The sequence below is a fragment of the Ictidomys tridecemlineatus genome, chromosome 16 (genome assembly GCF_052094955.1).
Source record: "Ictidomys tridecemlineatus isolate mIctTri1 chromosome 16, mIctTri1.hap1, whole genome shotgun sequence".
Lineage (NCBI taxonomy): Eukaryota > Metazoa > Chordata > Mammalia > Rodentia > Sciuridae > Ictidomys > Ictidomys tridecemlineatus.
Genome location: NC_135492.1, coordinates 10,075,058 through 10,096,231, shown reverse-complemented (window position 1 = coordinate 10,096,231; position 21,174 = coordinate 10,075,058). Strand labels below are relative to the sequence as shown.

The 21,174-nt window shown below is 31.0% G+C and overlaps 1 protein-coding gene across 1 annotated transcript; it reads left to right on the top strand.

Annotated features, from left to right (window-relative positions):
* Positions 1-13,907: 13,907 nt before the first annotated feature.
* On the top strand, positions 13,908-15,325 carry LOC144371434 (uncharacterized). The gene has a single exon (XM_078033752.1). It carries the CDS (start codon positions 13,908-13,910, stop codon positions 15,300-15,302), a length of 1,395 nt encoding a protein of 464 aa, XP_077889878.1. The 3' UTR covers positions 15,303-15,325.
* The last annotated feature ends 5,849 nt before the right edge of the window (positions 15,326-21,174 follow it).

Below are 21,174 nucleotides of genomic sequence, written 5' to 3'. Positions count from 1 at the left end.
AAATGCAAGTATCTTTCCTGAATTTTTAGAAATCAATTAATTTATTAATTTCTTTTAACTTGTTAATAGAGCAGAATACATTTCACTTCATAGTACACAAATGGAGCACAAACTTTTATTTCTCTTGTTGTACAGAAAGTATAGTTACAAAACCCATGTAACTCTACTTTGGGTACAACAAGATTTTCATCTTATTCCGCCATCTATACCATCTCCCATCACCTCCATCCCCTTTGTCTTATTTAAAGTTTCTTTATTTCTTCCATGCTACCTCCCACTTCCCTCATTGTGGTTGTGGGTCACCATCCACTTAGCAGAGAAAACCTTAGGTCTTTGGTTAAGGAGGATTGGCTTACTTGCCTTAACATGATATTCTCCAACTCCATCCATTTACTTCCCAATTCCATAATTTTATGCTATATTAATGCTCAGTATTATTCCACTGTGTAAATAGACCATATTTTCTTTATCCATTCATCTATTGAAGAACATATAGATTGGTTCTATAGTTTATCTATTGTGATTTGTTTTGCTATGAACATTGATGTGGATATGCCTCTGTATTATTTGGTTTTTAGCTCTGGTTGGTCTAAACTGAGGAGTTGGGTAGCTGGGTAAATTTCGGTTTCTTTCCAAGTTTTCTAAGGAATCTCCTTATTTTTTTTCCAGATTGGTTTCACAAATTTAGGGTCCTACCAACATTTTTACAGTGGGGCTTTTTTCTCACATCCTCACCAACATATATTTTTGCTTGTATTTTTAATAACTGCCATTCTGATTGGAGTAAGATTAAATTTTGGAGTAGTTTTGATTTGCAATTCTTTAATTGCTAAAGATGTTGAACATTTTTTTATTGATTTATTGATTGTTTATCTTCTAAAAAGTGTGTCTCTTCAGTTCCTTAGTCCATTTCATTTAATGATTGGAAAATTTGTTTTTTGGTATTGTTTTTTAAGTTATTTATATATCCTGGAAATTAGGTTTCTACTTGATGTGCATGTGGTAAAAATTTGTTCCTATCTCTGGTATCACTTTTCGCCTCACCTTTTTTTTTTTTTTTTTTTTGCTGAGAAGAATCTTTTCAGTTTGAATTCATCCCACCTAGTGACTCTTGTTTCTATTTCTTGTGCTTTAGTAGTATTCTTAAAGAAGCAAAATTTTAAATCCCCTACCTGGGATTACATGTGTATGACATCATGATAGCAACACAATTCATCTTCATTTCAAGCTCACTTTCTTAAGGGGATTTCATCCTATAAATAAAAAGAAAATGTTATAGACAGGCCATTGTGTCTAAGATCATGTCATAAAAATAAGAATATTCCATTAGTCAACTTAAATAATAGACTAAAATCTTTGGATCTGGGGAAATATATATATATTACAAACATACACACAACATACACTTTCTGGTGAAATCTCGTTGCCCTGACTCAGGGCAGTTTCTCTCTATTTTTTTATATCTCAGGAGAAATATTGGTTAAAAAGTAAATGTATCATTCACCTGTAGAATAAAAAGAAGTGATCATGTCCTTCATCTTCTTGAACTGAGGACAAGCATAACTCTCAAATATGGTTCTGTGAACTGAGATTTTCTGGACTCCTGACATAGTTTTGAGGGTGCAAAAACTTATATTATATTATATTATTTATACATATAATAAAGTATATGTATTCCAAAAATACATATACTTTATTAGTAATATTTTAAATACATAATGGTAATTTTCATGTAGTGGAAATTATGGGTTATACTATAAAATTCAATTTTACTATTTTTATATGAATTCTAAAATAATAATTATCTTTCCACATCATATAATTTTAATGTTCAATCTATTTTCATACAAGAGAAGTTACCTGAAATTTTACAGGATTGTCACTGTATTATTTTCATCCATAAATAATATATTTACATACATAATCTACACATTCAAAAGGCCTCATATGCAAGTTTAAATGTAAATGCTTTTCTGGGTTGGCTCGATTTTACTTCTCCAAGGATACGTTGCCATAAATTTGATGCTGCCTGAGGATCTGGATTTCAATTCCCAGATCCTCAAAATAAATAAGTAAATAAATAAATAAATAAATGTGTGTACAGACAAGACCCTACAATTGTGACATCATTAATTTCTGGATTTGAGTTTATCTCCTGACTCTCAAAAAACTCACTAGGTTCATATTGAGTATATGAAGACATAAGTTATGTCCAATCAGGACCCCTTATATAAACATTGTCCAATCTACACACATTCAGTAAAGAGAAGCAAGTTTTGACCTTCTGGTGTCAAGTCTGCCAGAGTGGGTATCCACTTCTAGGCTTCATCACTTATGTTCAGTGAACCTGATTTTTGTTCTCCTGTATAGGTACTTTGTGATTGATAGAGAGGACATGTGGTTCCTAAAAAGAGAGTAAATGATGAGTGTGCAGTGAAATCCTGAGACTGGATGGTGAGTCTGGTTGAAACTGGCTGCACTGACTATGGTGGGAACTGGCAATAATTTGCTAGAATCCCTGGTGTAATCTTTGGTCTCTGCATTCCTGTGTCTTCTTTTGAGAAAGGTCAGCCATGAATTTTCACTGGCCAGTCAACTGGATCATATATTAACAGTAGACACTGGAAGTCCTATAGTATCCTATAGAATATCTTCAGCCCCTATCTTAAATTCTATGTGAGAACATTTGCGGCAATACTTTCGAATCTTCTCAGATTGTGTTGTGGATTCTGGAGTGAGGAGATCATCATAATTACAAATCCATGTGTTTTTTCCTCCAGGAGCAGGGTGAGATATTCTATAGGTATCTCAGGTTTTTTTTCCTCCTTAATTCATTCTCCTTCTTTTTGGAGATTATGGTATTGTGGATTTAGCCAGAGGTACTGTACCACTTTGCTACATACCTAGTACTTTTAAACTTTTTTTTAATCTTCAGACAGTTGCTGAATGTGATTTTAAATTTATGCCCTTGTATTGTGAGTTGCATTTATATATAAAATGTTAGCTTTCTGTTCAATGATAACTTCCCCCTTTTCCAGTATTATCAGTTACATTTTTGCAGTATTATCAGTTATTTTACCCATATTATATTTGAAATGAACATGGTATACCAAAAACTGGATGAGACTTTAAAGTATTTTTTTTCTCTCTGGGTGCAATTATACATGCATGTTAATTCCAGAGACTCAAGTGGCCTAAGTCAGTAAGATTGCAATTTCAAGGTAAACATCAGGAACTTAGGTAGACTAATTAGACAATTAGAAAAACCTGTCTTATGATTTTAAATCATGGCTGGGTATGTAGCCCAGAATTAACATGCTGCTCTTTCAAATTTCCAGTACCGTAGAAAAAAATCAAAAGCAAAAATTTTTGTTGTTGTTGTTTATAAGCATTTTACATAATTGAAAAGTAAAGAAGAATCACTTGATCTTGGAAAAATCATGTGTTTCTATTCTTCCTTTGTGTGTCTAAAGGCAGACAACCTGTCAGAGTGTCTTTATGCTCATTTGTGAAATGTGTATGAGAGCATTTTCATTCCATACTCTGATATTTTCCTGGAACTGTGTTTCAGAACTATGTAATATGTGGATGCCACAGCTGACACATCTAATGCCTCTCATAAGTCCAGACAAGTACTCGGGATTTTCTTGTTCAAGAGCAGTATAAATGTAGAGAGCTTAGTTTCTCAAAGAAATAATTTATAGAACTCTCAACTTCCATTTTATTAAAAATGTCTTCACTAATTTTATAGTCTAGCACAGTGTTTCTTTCTTCTATATTTATATAATTGGAGTACTACTTACTATTCCACTTTTTGAGAGTAGCCATTCTAACAGCTGTGTTCATGCAGAAGATTTTATAGTTGGATGGTGCCTTATGCTCACTGGAAAAAAAATTGATATGCACCTATTTTAGAAATAAAGAGGCATCTGTGATTGTAACCATTTTTCTTCACTAATATTCGAGATTTTAGCTGATTACAATGTTTGCACACCAATGTGAAAACCCTTCTTTTTGTTCTAGGGAGATTTGCACCTGCACAGTTACCAGTGCTTTCAATGGTTTGAGTTTTCAGATGTAGTCCATTGAATGGAAAAAGTTAATATCGGGACAAATTACTTACAGAATGAATGGATTAGGTCTGATGTTATTAGTAAAGTGAGCTGGATGATAGAGCTCAAGAAGTGCTAAACTGCCACTTTGGCTTTCAGTGGTGGTCTGTATTTCTCTGTTAACATTTTGGTACTGTCTAGATAAAATTTCAACTGTCAGCAACAGCTATTTGTATTTTTAGAAAATGTTGGCAAATCCCTCTAAGGGATGAAGGGGTTCCCTTAAGATTTAACACCTCTTTCACTCTTGTCTAATAGAATAAAGTCAATGGATCTTGCATGGCCATAGAAAACCACTTATTTTTTTTCTTTCCTGGAGTAAATACTCATGTATATCTTATTCCTTCCTCTGTGTGTACAGATAAATTAGCATTTAAACTACAGCCAATTTAGAGTTAAATAATATATTTCAAACCCAAATCAATCTTCCTTTATTTATATTAACACTGGATTTGGGCATTTTGTTCCAGTAATTTTGCATATTGCTCAAATTAGGAAAATCTTCAAGTGCATTCTACTTATGTCTTTTTTTTTTAAAGAGAAAGAGAGAGTTTTTAATATTTATTTTTTTAGTTTTCAGCAGACACAACATCTTTGTTTGTATGTGGTGCTGAGGATCGAACCCGGGCTGCATGCATGCCAAGCGAGCTCGCTACCGCTTGAGCCACATCCACAGCCCCTCTACTTATGTCTTGCTTGATATTTTTTTTTCCAGTTTTCCAATTTGTGTGCCTCTAATTCCTTTACAGTTTTTCGATGGACTCAAAACATTAGTATGTATTTATTTGGTGTATCCATAAATGGAGGGAGGCTTATATTCTGCTTTTATTTATTTTTATTTTATTTTTTAAAATTATCTCTCTTTATATCTGCTTTTTGGTGGATGTTTGTGTATAATTTCAGTGTCACACACATTCTGCATACAAGTCGCTTTTGTAATCTATGCCTTTTTTTCTAACATCTACCTTGAGGTTGGATTGTAGCATTCACTAACATTAAATATTTTATTGATATGTTTTGATTTATACACTTATAATAATTATCAGTAAAAAGATATTTGCATACATATGAATTGCCCTAAGTAGTTTTCTGTATTGTGATTTCTTTATCTTAAAATTAGTACACTGTTGTAATATTTTAACATGCATTAGTGTCAGGTAATGATCACTAGTACATTTGCTCTTATATATGAGAGAGTTTTTGTCTAATTTTATATACATTCAACTTTCCAAGAAAATTTTAGAAGTTGTTGCTTTGATTTATTCTTTAACAAAAAGTAAAGAATGGTAAAATTATGACCAGTTTTTGTTAAAGAGTACCTTGAAAAAAGTTATCATTTGTATACTAGTTTTATCCTTTGTAAATATGTTGAATATTTGAGTCTTTTATGTTCTTTTCTGTATTTTTATTTTCTCAAATACTGTATATTCTTTTGTAAACATACTTTCATATGAAATGCAACATTCATGTGACATCAGCATAAAATATATATGGTATTTTATTGTATTTGTCAGACTAGATATAATACATCAACAAATATTCTAGCTCCTAGAATTTACATTTTACAAAATTTAATTATTATTTCTTCCTCTTTAGCCATGCCCCTTGGTTTCAACTCTGGAAGAATGTGGCTGTATTCTCATGTACAGTTGCTGTAATTTTAGTCTATGATTACTGTGTGGGTGTATCATATACATATGATTTACAAAACAGTTTCTACAAATAGATAATAAAAGCTTAAATTATTATTTTCCTTTTTTTGTGAATGCATTTATTCCACATATTCATCAATACTATTTAATTCATCTATATGATGTGATTTTATTCAATGTTATTTAATTTCTAAAGATTTTGAGTTTTTATGCTTATTGAACACTTAGATATATCCTTTTTAATGTGACTCTTCAATATTTTTTTGTTTTTCTTTTGCAATCTGTTGTATTTGTTCTTCTTATAAGCATTTGATTATATGTGAGGAAATTAGGGGTTCTTTTTTCCTTGTCAGTTTTGCAGCTTTTAATGTAATCATTTGAATACATTTTTTGAATTAATATTTTGTATTTCATAAGTTTAAATCTATTATATTATATAATTTTGAAAACAAAAAAAAACTATTTTTTTTCTTTTATGATATTAGGAATTCAACAAAAGTGTCTTAATGCTGAGCATATTTTCAGCTCTGTTTTAAATTTTATTTCCAGATGGAGTTTTCTCAATTACTTCAATTGGCCTTAAATTTTGAACTTCATGCCTTAGACTCCAGAATAGTAGATATTTCATGTGTGCACCACCATACAAACCCTATCTTTTTTATATAAATTTTGAGCTTTGTACTTTCTTATATATTTCAGTATTATTTATTAATAACTTATATTCTGCATTTAATGTGTCAAAATATGTTGTTATGTTTTATGAGTGAAGGGATAAAATAGCATTTTATTATCACACTCTTTTCCCAATATCCTAGCATGTTTTAAGAGTTTTGTTGTCAGTGTATTCTGTAGTTCCACCATTTATAGAATTATGAGGTTTACCCTGATTGATTTTACTTCATAACATAAATCATGTGGCATCATGGTATTTTGGTCAGCAGTTGACTTTATGTACAAACATGGATCTAGCAAATATCTTAGCCATGTACTAGTCTATACCATCTAGATTCTGTCATTGCACTCAGAGAATTGAAAAATTGCAGAAGATTTTTAGGATAAATTTTCCAGAGTGTATTTCCATAAAGTGAGAAATCATTATATATGCCTATATTTGCAATTACATACTGTATAATTGATATATTTTTTATTTTTTGAATTTTCAAATTTGCTAGTGCTTTTTTAATTGTATCTGCTTTTTAAAAAAATTGTATTGAAGATTGAACCCAGCGGTGCTTAACAATAAGGCCACATCCTCAGTCCTTTTATTATATTTTATTTAGAGACAGAGTATTGCTGAGTTGTTAAGTGCCTCACTAAGTTGCTCAATACAACATATATAAGACAATATTATATATAATATTGTCTTAGAATTTATGATCCATTTTTCTTATCCTCCTTAGTCACTGGAACTACAGTTGTCCATCACTAGACTGGGCTCATTTGCTTTTTAAAAGCACCAACATTGATATTGGTAACTCTGTGTTATGTTTATCTTTAATAGGTTCTAATTTTTCTCTTTTGCTTAGACTTTCTTTACTTTTAGTTTTTAAATTTTACTTTTTAGGGGCTGGGCATGTGACTCAAGCGGTAGCTCACTTGCCTGGCATGTGTGTGGCCTGGGTTCAATCCTTAGCACCACATACAAACAAAGATGTTGTGTCCGCCGATAACTAAAAAATAAATATTAAAAACAATTAGCTCTTTATTGGGTTGAATGATTTGATAATAAATTCTAGTCATTTTATGGCTTATAATTTTTTTGTGTATGTTTTATTTTTACCTCAGGTATAGATTAATTCCACTTTTTCCAGCTGTATAGAGGTCTAAGTGAAACATAATAATCTGTATGAATATTGTTAAAAAAATGGAACCTCAATTTTACCCAGTTTTTTGAATGCATGATATATGCACAAAGGACATAAAATCAGCATACTACATTGACATAGCCACATTTATGTTTATAGCAGCACAATTCACAATAGCTAAGCTATAAAACCAACCATTAAATGATGAAATGGTTCCATTCAATGATGAGAGGACAAAAAACTGTTGCTTATATACACAATAAACTATGAATTGGCCATAAGTAAGAATGACTTTATGACATTTGCTAGGAAATGGATGAATCTGGAGATTTTATGTTAAGTAAAACAAACCATTTCTTTAAGACCAAAAGTTGAAAGTCATTGCTGATATGTGAAATCTGAAGCTCATAAAGTGGGGAAGGGTAAGAAAAGAAAATCACTAGATTGCACAATCGTAAACTAAAAATAAATAAATAAATAAATAAATAAATAAAAGGGAAAAGTATAAAAATATAAAATATATATATATGTAAGTGAATCCTACCATTGTAACCACCAACAAGACCAGGATTTTAATTAGGATAAGATATATCCCATTGGGGCTGGGGATGTGGCTCAAACGGTAGAGCGATCGCCTGGCATGCTTGCGGCCCAGGTTCGATCCTCAGCACCACATACAAACAAAGATGTTGTGTCTGCTGATAACTAAAAAATAAAATATTAAAAAAAAATAAAATATATTCCATGCTTTCATAATATCATAAAAATCGATTTTACTGTCAGGTAGAACTAGAAAGAACAAATTAAAAACAACAAATTATATTTATTTTAAGAGTTATACGTATATTATATTATAAATATCATAAAATATAAACATCGATCAAATTTTGTATATATATATATATATATATATATATAATTTTGTATGTTAATACAAAATGTAGAAAGGATAATTCAAACAGGATTGTTGTTGCTATTTTTTATATTAATAACACACATAAAAAACATAAAATGTCTGAACTTAAATAAACTGTTAAATATTTCCATTAAGTGGTTTGTCTACCTTGTTGCATTTCAAAATTTCTCTTATATCATTGATGTTGGAGTTACTAAAGATCTCACTACACATTCAGAATAGATAGATGTATTAGAGAAATAACAAATAAGATTCTACACATTAGTAAATCTCTGATTAGTGGTTGTGCAATTAAAATTTGAGGGTTCCCGTTCTTAATTACCATGATTTTCTCATCTGAAAAATATGTATAATTTAGATCAAGACATAAAAAATGAAAAAAAATGGGGGGGATAATGCCTGAGTTTTATATTGTGTTTCATAAATGTGGTGTATGTATACTTTTTTGAACTTCAATCACTTTTTCTGCACAAGTACACTACCTACATGATAGTCTACTAACTCTTATTTCAACTTTAATTACATTACAGACTGTGCAAATATTCATGTGGTCAATGTGTTATTAATTTCCTACTCTTATTTTAGGAACTGTTAACATTTATGGATATAGCCATTGATTTTACTGAAGAGGAGTGGGAATGCCTTCAGCCTGCTCAGAAAAATTTATATAGAGATGTGATGCTAGAGAATTATAGAAACTTTGCCTTCCTGGGTAAGTTTAATTTCCCTTTAAAATTATTAACTACTAATTATTATTTAATTTACTTCTGTTGCAGAGTATCTTCTTCGAAATTCTCTATAAGAATGAGTTTCAGATTTGTGTTTCAATGAAAAAGGGCATAAGGGCATTTTTAGTACAGATATTCTTCACTTTAGATAAATATTACCTAGTATAATTTAGTGATGTAAACTATTGTAGACTACACATAGCAGGGGACACAGTTGAGTCATTCAAATGTCAAGGAGAAAACCAAATTAAAAAATGTTGAAAGAGTAGTTATCAAGCAGAAGAAATTTTCAGAAGCTTAGGTTTATTTATTTTGATTGTAATCATTGAACACATACTGCCCTACATTTATCACATTTTCAAATTCCTTGTTGTTCTCTGTTTTCTTCTTTAGTGAAGTCCCAGTTTATTCAAATTAGCCATCAAAACTTATTTTTTGTTTTGAGGGCCAGCATGATCTGTTTCAAATCTTCTTGTAAGGAAACTTTTAAAGAAGCAAAGAGAAGAGAGAGACTCATACACAGTGAAAAGGAAAGAAGAAAAAAAATTACTGGCCACCCCTCTTAACAGCTGCACATATAATAATCCAAAATTACATACCTTTTGATACCATGAATACATTCTAACCCAGTTTTTCTTTAAGCCCAAGTGCTAGCTATCCAAGATTAGGAACAGTTAATACAAATATAGAGCCCCTTCTCCCTAAGGACATTATGACAGAGACTAGATAGTGCACCTGTAGGGTTGTCTTAATAGCTTCAGGGAGAAACTATTGGGCATTACAATTTTGGGACTCAGGGTGCCAGTTACAATCACTCCAACACTTTCCTGTCTATTCCAAGGTCAGAATACCTAATACCTCCCCTCTTTTTAAAGGCCTTTTTAATAAATAATATTACTTATCTCTGTAATGCTGGTGGGGGCAAAAAATAGGGCAGACATAGACAACAAGAAGTTCCAACATCAGTAAACATCCACCTATGAATATTTTTGACCCACATGAAATTGAGTAAACATGAAGTTAACCAATCCAACAAGTCCAAAATCCATCATCTTGTTCAACCTTATGAATGATATCTTTAAGGTAATCTAAGTCTTTTGAAATAAAATTACTATTATAACTTAAATTGAAGGAACACATGTTATTAAACTTCTGATGTCCTTTATGATGTAACAATAACAGACAATCAATTTTAGCATGGTTGTCAAGTATGGGTTGACAATGTTGTTTTTGTTCTTCATTAAGCATGTTTACTTCCATGGAGGCATGAATAATACTGTTCATGATAGCATAGGTGAGTTTCATAGAAGTTTTATAATCTTGTAGAGCTAGTCCAGGTAAACCCAATAAGGAGAATATCGACCTATTACATTCTGCCTTAGAGAGAAGCTTCACTGACTCATCACTGTTTTTATCAAGAGGAATAGATCTTATATGTATAAATTTCACAGGATGGTGACCTATTAAATACTATGTGGATGGTAAGGACACATTATTCTCCTAAGACAACAATGAGACATTTTTGCAGGTATATAACAATTTTATGCAAGTGAGTCAAGATATTGTAATGGGTTCTAGAAGTCTAGGATCTGACAGTACTGATTTTCCCAGAGATGGTGTACAGAAGCAGACCAAAATTGTTATTAAGACCATAGCATTTACAGAGTTTTGTGTGAGTTTATCAATCAAAGCAGTAACAAAGTTATCTAGAGTACATTCTAACCCCATTTTAGCCAACACCTGTTGAGCTGAGGCTGTTAATGGTTTTATATTCCCCCGCCCAGTGACTAGAATTAACTAGAATTTATGTATCTTGGGGTCCTATTTTAATGATTCTCCTCTTTTGAGAAGAATGATTATTCTCTTGTTTGGATGAACTCTTATCTTCCAGGGTTAAATGAAACTTAGAAATCAGCTTGTGAAGTCCCTGATGTACATTTATAGTTGCTATTTTTCATGCATGAAGGTAGAGTCCAAACAGGACATGTTGGCATAAGTGTAGAAGTCTATGCTTTTTCCCACATGATCAAAGGCATAGGATCTTGTCATGCTGGTCAGATGGAACCTCATTTATTACATAATTTTTTAGTAATGGCTGTTTGAGAATAAAATGTCTATTGAATGCAGATGACCAATTTTGTGTATTAACTTTATGTTGTATATTGAACACATTGCTTGTAAATAAAAATATATTTATAGTATATAAATATAAGAGAGGCTAGATCTTTGTTTGTTTCTGTTTTAAAAGGAACATATTAGGATACAATTTGCTCACTCAACAAACGCTTGTCCAAAAGAATTATGAGAAATTTCATGATTTAAAACTATATCTCATTGATTAAAAATTGTGCAAAAGGATAAGATGAAAAGGCAGGAGCATTATCCATCTCTAAACAAATAGGGCCTCTAGGAGCAGATCATGCTTGGTTTCTTTCCATGCTCTCTGCTGGAACTGACTTGACATTTTCATTTTTTAGATTCTATTCTGTTAGCATTTTTTTCTTTTGTTTTGTGTTTAAAAATAATGCATTAGTAATCATAAATATTTTGAAGTGAATGAATCATTATAATTTTATTTTGTGATATATATATATATTTTTTTTTTGATTAGTGATTTAATTTCTGGATCATTGTTTTTTTATTGTGGTATGCTTGGATTCTTTTCACACTTCCTATATATATAGGAAATGTAAAAAAATATATGGAGTCTTTGACTATAATATTAACCCTACACAAAACACATTATATATACATATATAACACTTCTCTTTATATATCCTATAGATTTTTAATTTTTACAGTATTGTACAAGTTGCTTAGACTTTTCTTAAACTTGGTACTGCTTGATAAGCCTCTCCCATATTGGTAGAATTTCAAATTTGCACACTAGTAATGCTCCTCTAATTTTTTCTTAAAGAATTATTCACATAAACATTGTGCTCATTGATGTTAATATTTTTCAATTTCACTCCCTAAACTTTTTTTAAATAGTTACTTAGTGTTATTTGAGTAATTCATAACTGTCAATCTCCTTATGTTAAATTCTTAATGTTTTTTCTTTTTTCTTTGTCACTTGGATTTAGCCATGCTTCTCTTTGTTTATATTTGCTGTACTGTTTTTTATTTGTTCATTAAAGAAGCCATCAGTAGATTATATAGTCCATTTTTGGGGAAAAAAGCATAAAAATGTCATCCTTGTAATATTTGCTAATTGGGAGGCCGTGAAAAAGTACTTCATTTGAGAGAAGTCACAGAAATTTCGAAACGACATGGCTGAAACAATTTTAAAAAAGACTGTGTTGAAGTTTGTGATATAGAATTTTGGGGGTAATCTCAAGCATTACACATGAGACATTAAAAGTTGGATGACCTAAAGATCCAGAATTGCCAGTACTAAGTATGTATCCATGAACAATTAAATCAGAAAATTTAAGAGATACCTATGCTTTTGTGTTTAGTGAAAACATTTTTCTCAATATTAAAGTTAGTGTCTAAATGTGTGTACCCATTAATGTCAAATGTGTAAAAATATGTACATATATAATATTATTATTTAGTTATAAAATATTTTGTCTCTTAAAGTGTTACAAAAAATAAATGCAGGACTTTGAATTAAATGAAAGGTGGCAGGAAGATATTAAGTTGTAGAAGCATTTGATTCACATGTGGAAGTCTGAAATTTGGTGAGCAAAATTTTGCTCACCAGGTACTGTGTTTTGTGTAGGGTTGATATTATAGTGAAAGTCTCCATATTTTTATTTATTGAGCATAATAGGGTCAAGAGTTTCATTTTACCACATAGTGAGTGTATTATGTTGTTCATAAATACTAGTAGAAGGAATATAATACCTGTAAGAACAAAATTGATAACTATATGAAATAATTGTTGTGTTAATTCATTCTATTTATTCATTTTAACTTGTATATATAGTATAAAATACCATGATATATTTATAGATAAACAAAGATGTATTTGTCAATAAAGGAAATTCTCATATCATATGAATGTAAAATCATAAAAATCAATTTAATATACTTTACTGTCATGTGCTGAATTTATTCAAATATTATGACCATAGGCTATGCAAGGTTTTTATAGTCCTTTAAAAATGTTTTTATGATAAATTTTATAGACATATATGTGTATATTTCTTAGTAAATTTTTTGTTCATATTTCTTTTTATGAGTCCATTGCCTCTTTAACCTTGTTGAGTATTTATGATATTATCACTCAAAATCTACAAGTTATTTTCATGTCTCTATGTCATGGTAGACAAAAAACTTTTTTGGACATTCTTTAAAAAAGCCAGAAATGTTTGTATATGTTTTACATTTCTCTTGTTCTACTGACAGTGAAGGTAGCTGGTAAATATTTTCTAAATACAGAATACTATCTTATGAAGGAAAAAAAAGGCTGTTAATAATACTTTTCTACACTTTATTATATTACTCTTCTTAATGATGTACTCCTCTTGGATACTGTGGTCTCTACAATAATTTTGGTAATATTCTCAACATAATTTTGTCTGTACTTTTTTATTCAACTAATATATAATTTGGATTTATGGTGACTTTGGAATTACTAATATGCTACACTCCTGATTTAATTACTTTACCTTAATTTCATGTTACATATGCAAAATATATTTATCCCAGTCTAATAGGTATTGTTTTTATTTTTGTCTATTTCAGCCATGACTCCTAATCATACCCAAGTATATTTACCAGAAAAGGGCCTAAAACATATATTTCATGAAGTGATAAGTGCAAAATGTATAAGTTGTAATCTTGAATATTTACCACAAAAGAAAATTAGGAAAACTCCAAGTGAGAGGGAACACCAGAAATCATATAAAAAATCAGGCTTTGTTCTCCACCACAGAATTTATACCGGAGAGAGGCCCTACAAATATAAAGAATGTGGCAAAGCTTTTAGTAGAAAAAAAAGTCTTATTTACCACAGAGGAAACCACAATGGAGAAAAGCCCTACAAATGTAAAGGATGTGCCAAAGCTTTTGGTCAAAAATCACACCTTATTTGCCACAGCAGAACTCACACTGGGGAGAAGCCCCACAAATGTACAGAATGTGGCAAAGCTTTCCATCAGAAATCAGACCTTATTTGCCACAGAAAAACTCACACTGGAGAGAATCCTTACAAATGTAAAGATTGTGGCAAAGCTTTTGGTCAAAAATCACACCTTATTTACCACAGCAGATCTCACACTGGAGAGAAGCCCTACAAATGTAAAGACTGTGGAAAAGTTTTTGGTCAAAAACCAAACCTTATTTGCCACAGAAGAACTCACACTGGAGAGAAGCCCTACAAATGTAAAGATTGTGGCAAAGCTTTTGGTCAAAAATCACACCTTATTTGCCACAGAAGAACTCACACTGGAGAGAAGCCCTACGAATGTACAGAATGTGGCAAAGCTTTTGGTCAAATATCATACCTTATTTGCCACAGGAGAACTCACACTGGAGAGAAGCCCTACAAATGTAAAGATTGTGGCAAAGCTTTTGGTCGAAAATCACACCTAATTTACCACAGCAGATCTCACACTGGAGAGAAGCCCTACAAATGTAAAGACTGTGGCAAAGCTTTTGGTAAAAACTCAGGCCTTATTTACCACAGAAGAACTCACACTGGAGAGAAGCCCTACAAATGTAAAGATTGTGGCAAAGCTTTTCGTCAAATATCACACCTTATTTGCCACAGAAAAACTCACACTGGAGAGAAGCCCTACAAATGTAAAGATTGTGGCAAAGCTTTTGGTCAAAAACCAAACCTTATTTGCCACAGAAGAACTCACACTGGAGAGAAGCCCTACAAATGTAAAGATTGTGGCAAAGCTTTTGGTCAAATATCATACCTTATTTGCCACAGGAGAACTCACACTGGAGAGAAGCCCTACAAATGTACAGAATGTGGCAAAGCTTTTGGTCAAAAATCAACCCTTATTTGCCACAGGAGAACTCACACTGGAGAGAAGACCTACAAATGTAAAGAATGTGGCAAAGCTTTTGGTCAAAAAATAGACCTTATTCGTCACAGCAGAACTCACTGGAGAGAAGTCCTACAAATGTAAAGAATGTGGGGCTAACAACAGAATCTATACAGAAAAGAACCTTTTCAAATTGAAAAAAAATGTAGCAAAGCTTTTAATAAGAAATCAATTACTTTCACCACTAGGCTACTTATTCTAGAAAGAAGACATATAAATGTAGAGAATGTAGAAAATTTTTAAATTTTATATCATATATTACTAGACATCAGAGAGAACACATTGGAGAGAAGGTATACAAATGAGACCATTACTCTAAGAAAGGGACAACATTTAATCCTCACCATAATAACCGTAGCTTAGAGAATGTTTTGAAATGTGAAAGTTGACAATGTGTCAATGCCTCCAAAATTTATTCACCAATACTCAGAACCTGTGGATACATACTGGTTAGAGAAAATACAAATGGAAAAAAAATGTAGCTACATGTTTCTTAAACACTGCTTATTTTGGAAAATTCATTGTGCCCAGAAACCCTAAGAAGTTAAATAATATATCCAAAATGTATTTCAATTTTAAATTCATTGAACATCTGAAAACTCATACTAGTAGTGAAAATTTAACAGATTTTGTCCAAAATATGTCTTATATAACAGTGTAACATTTATAATAAATGTGAGAGTATAGTAAAGTTATTATCTATATACTACACCTTGATGTATATGAGGATCAGTAAAATACAGAACACATTTAAGTTTAGAAAATAAGTAGTTGTCTTTATCTTTTACTTAAATTTATTAAGCATTATCAAGTTATTTTTTTAGAAATATCAGTAATAAATATCATACATGCATAGTGAAGAAACATCATCTTTGAAAGAATATAATTGTGTTTTCTAAATCAAAAATTACTATTTTCACTTTTGAATACTGAGAAAAGAATTATATAAAATCTATTTTTGATATTTAACAATGAAGTGTAATATTTTAAACTTTAATTTTTTGTTGTATTTCAGTTTAAGTTTAGGTATTTTTATACACTGAGGCACATTCTTAAGCCCTTTCTCTACTTTTTCAAATGTTGAGACTGTATTGCTAAGTTGCTTGAAACCACACTAGGTTGCTGAGGCTGAATTTAAACTTCTGAAACTACCCAGCTTCCAAGTTTTCTTGGATTATTAGCATGGACCATCATGCCAGGTTTACAGTGCATTTTTTTACCTATATTTACCTTATGTATGCAATATGTCTTTATAACTGAATATTTGTTTATATGTTAACACTCTGTATTGCATCCTGTTGTTAAATGACAGATATAATAGTGTCCCACTTGACTAAATGTTCTATGTTACAGTAAAACATACTGTTGAGTAAATAATACTCTAGCATCTGTTAATACTTTTACACATTTTAAATAAACTTAATGTGGAATACAATTTGCTTAAGTCAGATCATTATTTTTTTTCTGTTTGTATTTATGGTGAAATGAAGAGTTATAAAAAGAATATAGATATAGGAAAATTAGCCCCAGATTTTCATATCTTGAATTATAAATTTTAAAATTTTAACTTTTTAATATTTTAACATTTCCTAGTGATTTTAATAGACTGAATTTCTACAAACTTAAAGGTAGCTCTTACAGGAGAGAAGAGCTTTATCTTTCTTGTGTGCATAATGGCCTTCCAGACTTCATCCTCATTGGAGACTTTTCATTTTTCTATGAATGAGGTCAATGATCAGTGTTTTCATGTACATTAGTAAATTCTTACATTCTTGGTATTCTATAGGTAGTGTTATTTCAGGGCAGGAATTAGAGAAATGAATGTGGAATCAAGGTTGAGTGAGTCCTTATACTTATGACAAAATAATCAATGAGCTATGTTTTATAGTCTCATTTTCTGAGGACCAAGTAGTAAGAGGTAAACTGAGAAGGTTGTATGTAAAGATTATGTTTCTTATCATAAAATGTTGACTTTTCAGATACAATAGGGTAAAAGCTTCTTATACTCAGAATCCATACAAAAATCATATTGAATATAATTCACAATTTTATAAACATTACATATAATTCATGAACAGAATTTACAGCAACATATGCTTAAGAACAAGGTCTGAGGGCTGGGGATGTGGCTCAAGCGGTAGGACGCTCGCCTGGCATGTGTGCAGCCCGGGTTCCATCCTCAGCACCACCACATACAAAACAAAGATGTTGTTTATGCTGAAAACTAAAAAATCAATATTAATTCTTTAACAAAAAAGAACAAGATTTGAAGAAATTGTACACTCTCCAATATAGACATATTTATAACAATTTAATTATACATGAAACTACACTAAATGAGAAGAAAAATCAATTAGATCAACACACAATGATATAGAAATAAAAACTTGTAAATACTTAAGGAAGAGACCAATAGTGGATGAAGTGTGTTTTCCAATGCTAGGGAAAAATGGACATATAATCAGTTAAAGGTAATTTAAGGAAGATAAATTACCCACTTGGAGCTAAAACATCATTTGAAAGAAAAAGTGCCACAAAGTAAGCAAAGATTATTCACTTCCATTTGTATGCTTTGTAATATTTTCCAAAAGTATTCTGCTTATTATATTGCAGTCAAATTGGGAAACAATCTAGAAAGTTAAAAAAGACAAGTATTGATCTTCTGTTTTAAAAGCAAGAAAAGGAATAGAGTGAGATTTATTGAGGTAGAAAATTTTACTAGTTACAGTTAAAAAAAAAAAAAAGAACTGAGATTACCAGAGTCTAAGTATCATGTATTTCAGCCATCCCTGGATGCACAGGGCATTTTTGCTTAACAAAGAATTTGTTTACGTATGTATGCTTAAAAAACATTGCTGTTTTTAGTCAGTCTTTTTCATTAATAACAATGATGTACCTTTCAACAGTTTCCAGTCACAAAAATACAAAATTTCTGAAATCTTCTGGTTCATCCTCCCTATATTATGCCACAATATTCACCAGGACAACATAATCTAAACCTTTTGTCGGCCCCATCAAGGCATTCACTTCTGCAAATTTTAAGGCCAAACATATAATGCATACAAAAGTATGATACATGGAATAACATAATTTTACTTAGTAAAAATAATTTTTTTTTCATGAAAAATATATCCCAACTCTTTTGTCTTGGGATTACATTAGAAAAAAATGAGGTAATTATACTGTGTATTATGATCTTAGGCTATGAGCCTTAAAATTACCTTAAAATACAAAAAAATAATGTTTATTTTTAAATATAGAATATAATGTTTATTTTTAAATATCACTAGGAAATGTTTTTTATATTTTAAATATTCAAATTCCACAGCAATCAATGATACAAAAATATGAGAAAAACAACTGCAGTTTGGTGTCTCATCATGATATTTCAATACCTGCTGTAGATTGCCTGTGGCTTCCACTTTTAATTTTTTTAAAAAATATGATTTTTTCATACAATTTGGGTGAAGTGGAGGACAAAATCTCCTGCATTGTTTTCCAGAGCAAGCCATCATACTTGAAATAACTGAAACCCAAATCAAAATATGTCTACTCTACATTCTAATTATATCAGTTCTTAACTCATCTAGCATAAAACAAATCCACTTTTTTCTGGTTGAATGTCTTGAGCTAAAAATATGTTACCTGGGAGCTAAAAAAAGTATGACCTAAATGAAGAGATCTTTTTAGCATAAGGCAAATTGCACTTTTTGTATATAATTTTTCTGCCTTTGAAGATCTACATTTATTTTCCTACAATGGTATTATGATTAATGGTGACCTGTGTGATTAAAGGAGGCTGTAAATGTGTGTTTGAGTCCTTTCCCTGGTAAAAAATACTATAATTTGTACTCTAATAGGAGACTCAAAATGGTGCTAGAAAAATCTATTTTTTTAATCTGCCTCTTTATACATGGTTTTCTAATGGTTTTGATCTAATCAGTTCAGACCATTTCTGATTATTGGGTGTCATCAAGATGTAAATTCCCTATATAATATTTAGCAATGAGACAATTCTTCCCATTCAAAATAAAAAATATTCTCATAGAGTCTTTGCTATATTCTAAGGAACCACTCTTGTTTTTGCTTTACTAAACAATAAATTCCACATATTTGAGTCCCAAAGTAAATGGTAATACATTAACCTAAGCACAATGAGGAATATAAGAAACACAAGATATCACTTTTGAAATATAAAAACAAATAAGAATCAGAAGTGCTAAGCCATTACCATCTAAACTATACCAGAGCTTTTAACATGTAAACTTAGATGTTCTACTCACTCTCATAGTAAGATGCCTTAGGCTCAAAGATATTTAATCACTCACTAAAAGTCACTCAGTGAATGCATAACAGTTTTCATTCTAAAGATTTTACAGAATTTTTCAGTAATACATTGCAAAGTCTCACCTGTCTTCTTTAGAAATAAGAAACAGAGGTTGTATTAGTCTGTTTTATAATGTTATAGAAAAATATCAGAAAAAGTCCAATGTATAAAAAGAGATATAAACGCATAAAAATATTTTCTGAGAGGCTGGCAGTGTGACTCAGTGGTAGAGTGCTCACCTGTCACATGCAAGAATCTGAGTTCAATTCTCAGCACCACATAAAAATGAATAGTTAAACAAAATAAAGGTATTGTGTCCAACTACAACTTATAAATAAAAATATTTTTTGAGTACGTAGTTCTGAAGATTTAAGTGCACTGTAACAGAAACTTCTCAGCTCCTGTGACAGCTCCTTCACCTGCATTACACATGGGGTGGCATTATGGTGAGGGCTCATTTGAGAGTTAGAACATAATGAGACAGGAAGTTAGAGAAATTCAGAAAAAAGACTTGCTCTTTTGTAACAACTGGCTTTAATAAGAACTATGTTGTGACCCATGAAAGTTACATTAGCCCTTTCCAACAGCATCTTGCCTAATGATCTAACCACAATTTACTAGATCTCACTACTTAAACATTCCACTATTTTCCAACTCTCTCCCTTTGAAACTAAGTTCCAAACACATGAGCATTTGGGGGACATACTCAAATCATAATGAAAGTAAAACGAGGGAGACAATGGTAAAAATGAGACATAGAATGTGATTTCTTAGTAGTTATAAAGATTCTAGGTACTACAATAAAATGCTTTAGAGTATAGAAATTAAAGACAATAGGGAATTTAATTAAATTACTTTTTGAAGAATGAATGAATTTGAATGTGACAAGACTAATGGGCTAGGAATATTAAAATAAGGGAAACGTCTGTGCAAAAACTCAGTGAATGTTTAGTAAACCATGCCTAGGTATAAAAAGAGAATGCTGGGCTTTCTGATTATGCTATATCAAGCCAAAATCTGGTGGCCCTCAAACAAGAGCAAATATTTCTATAAAAGATGCAGTGGACATCAGTCTCCAAGAGCTTCCTACTTAAAATATCTGCTTCCAAAGCCTACATAATTCATAGTAATTCTCAGGAGTATTATATTTCTTTCAATTTCAATTTTTAGCTTTCTATCTAGTTACCGCACCATCTCTTGGCCAGATCAAAATTTTCTTGAACTTCTTAATATATTAATATATACACTATCTCAGATATGTTTGTTTCTATATTGTCAGGGATCTCTCCTAGTAAATTCTGAGATGTGTGAGAGGTTGAACAAGCATAGAAATTTGCTTATGAAAAATAAGCCATGTTGTAGGTGGAAAGTAAAAGGAGAAAAGATGCAAAAGTCCTCATCTGAATTTATATGTGCTGATACTACACAAGGTTATAACAATGATGTCTGGTTTGGGTTAAGGAAGCAACTTTTCTTATACATATGAAACAAAGTTCATCAAATATGGTGGCTACAGACTTTTTAGAACACCTAAATTTTTGTTAGTAATTTCTACATTGAAAAACTACTGTTACCTTTAAGCAAAACTATCCATTGCAATAAATCTGAAATAATTCTTTAATATTGCAA

Bases quoted from the DNA above. Each gene is read 5' to 3' on its own strand.
- LOC144371434 (XM_078033752.1), top strand. From the start codon at position 13,908: ATGACTCCTAATCATACCCAAGTATATTTACCAGAAAAGGGCCTAAAA.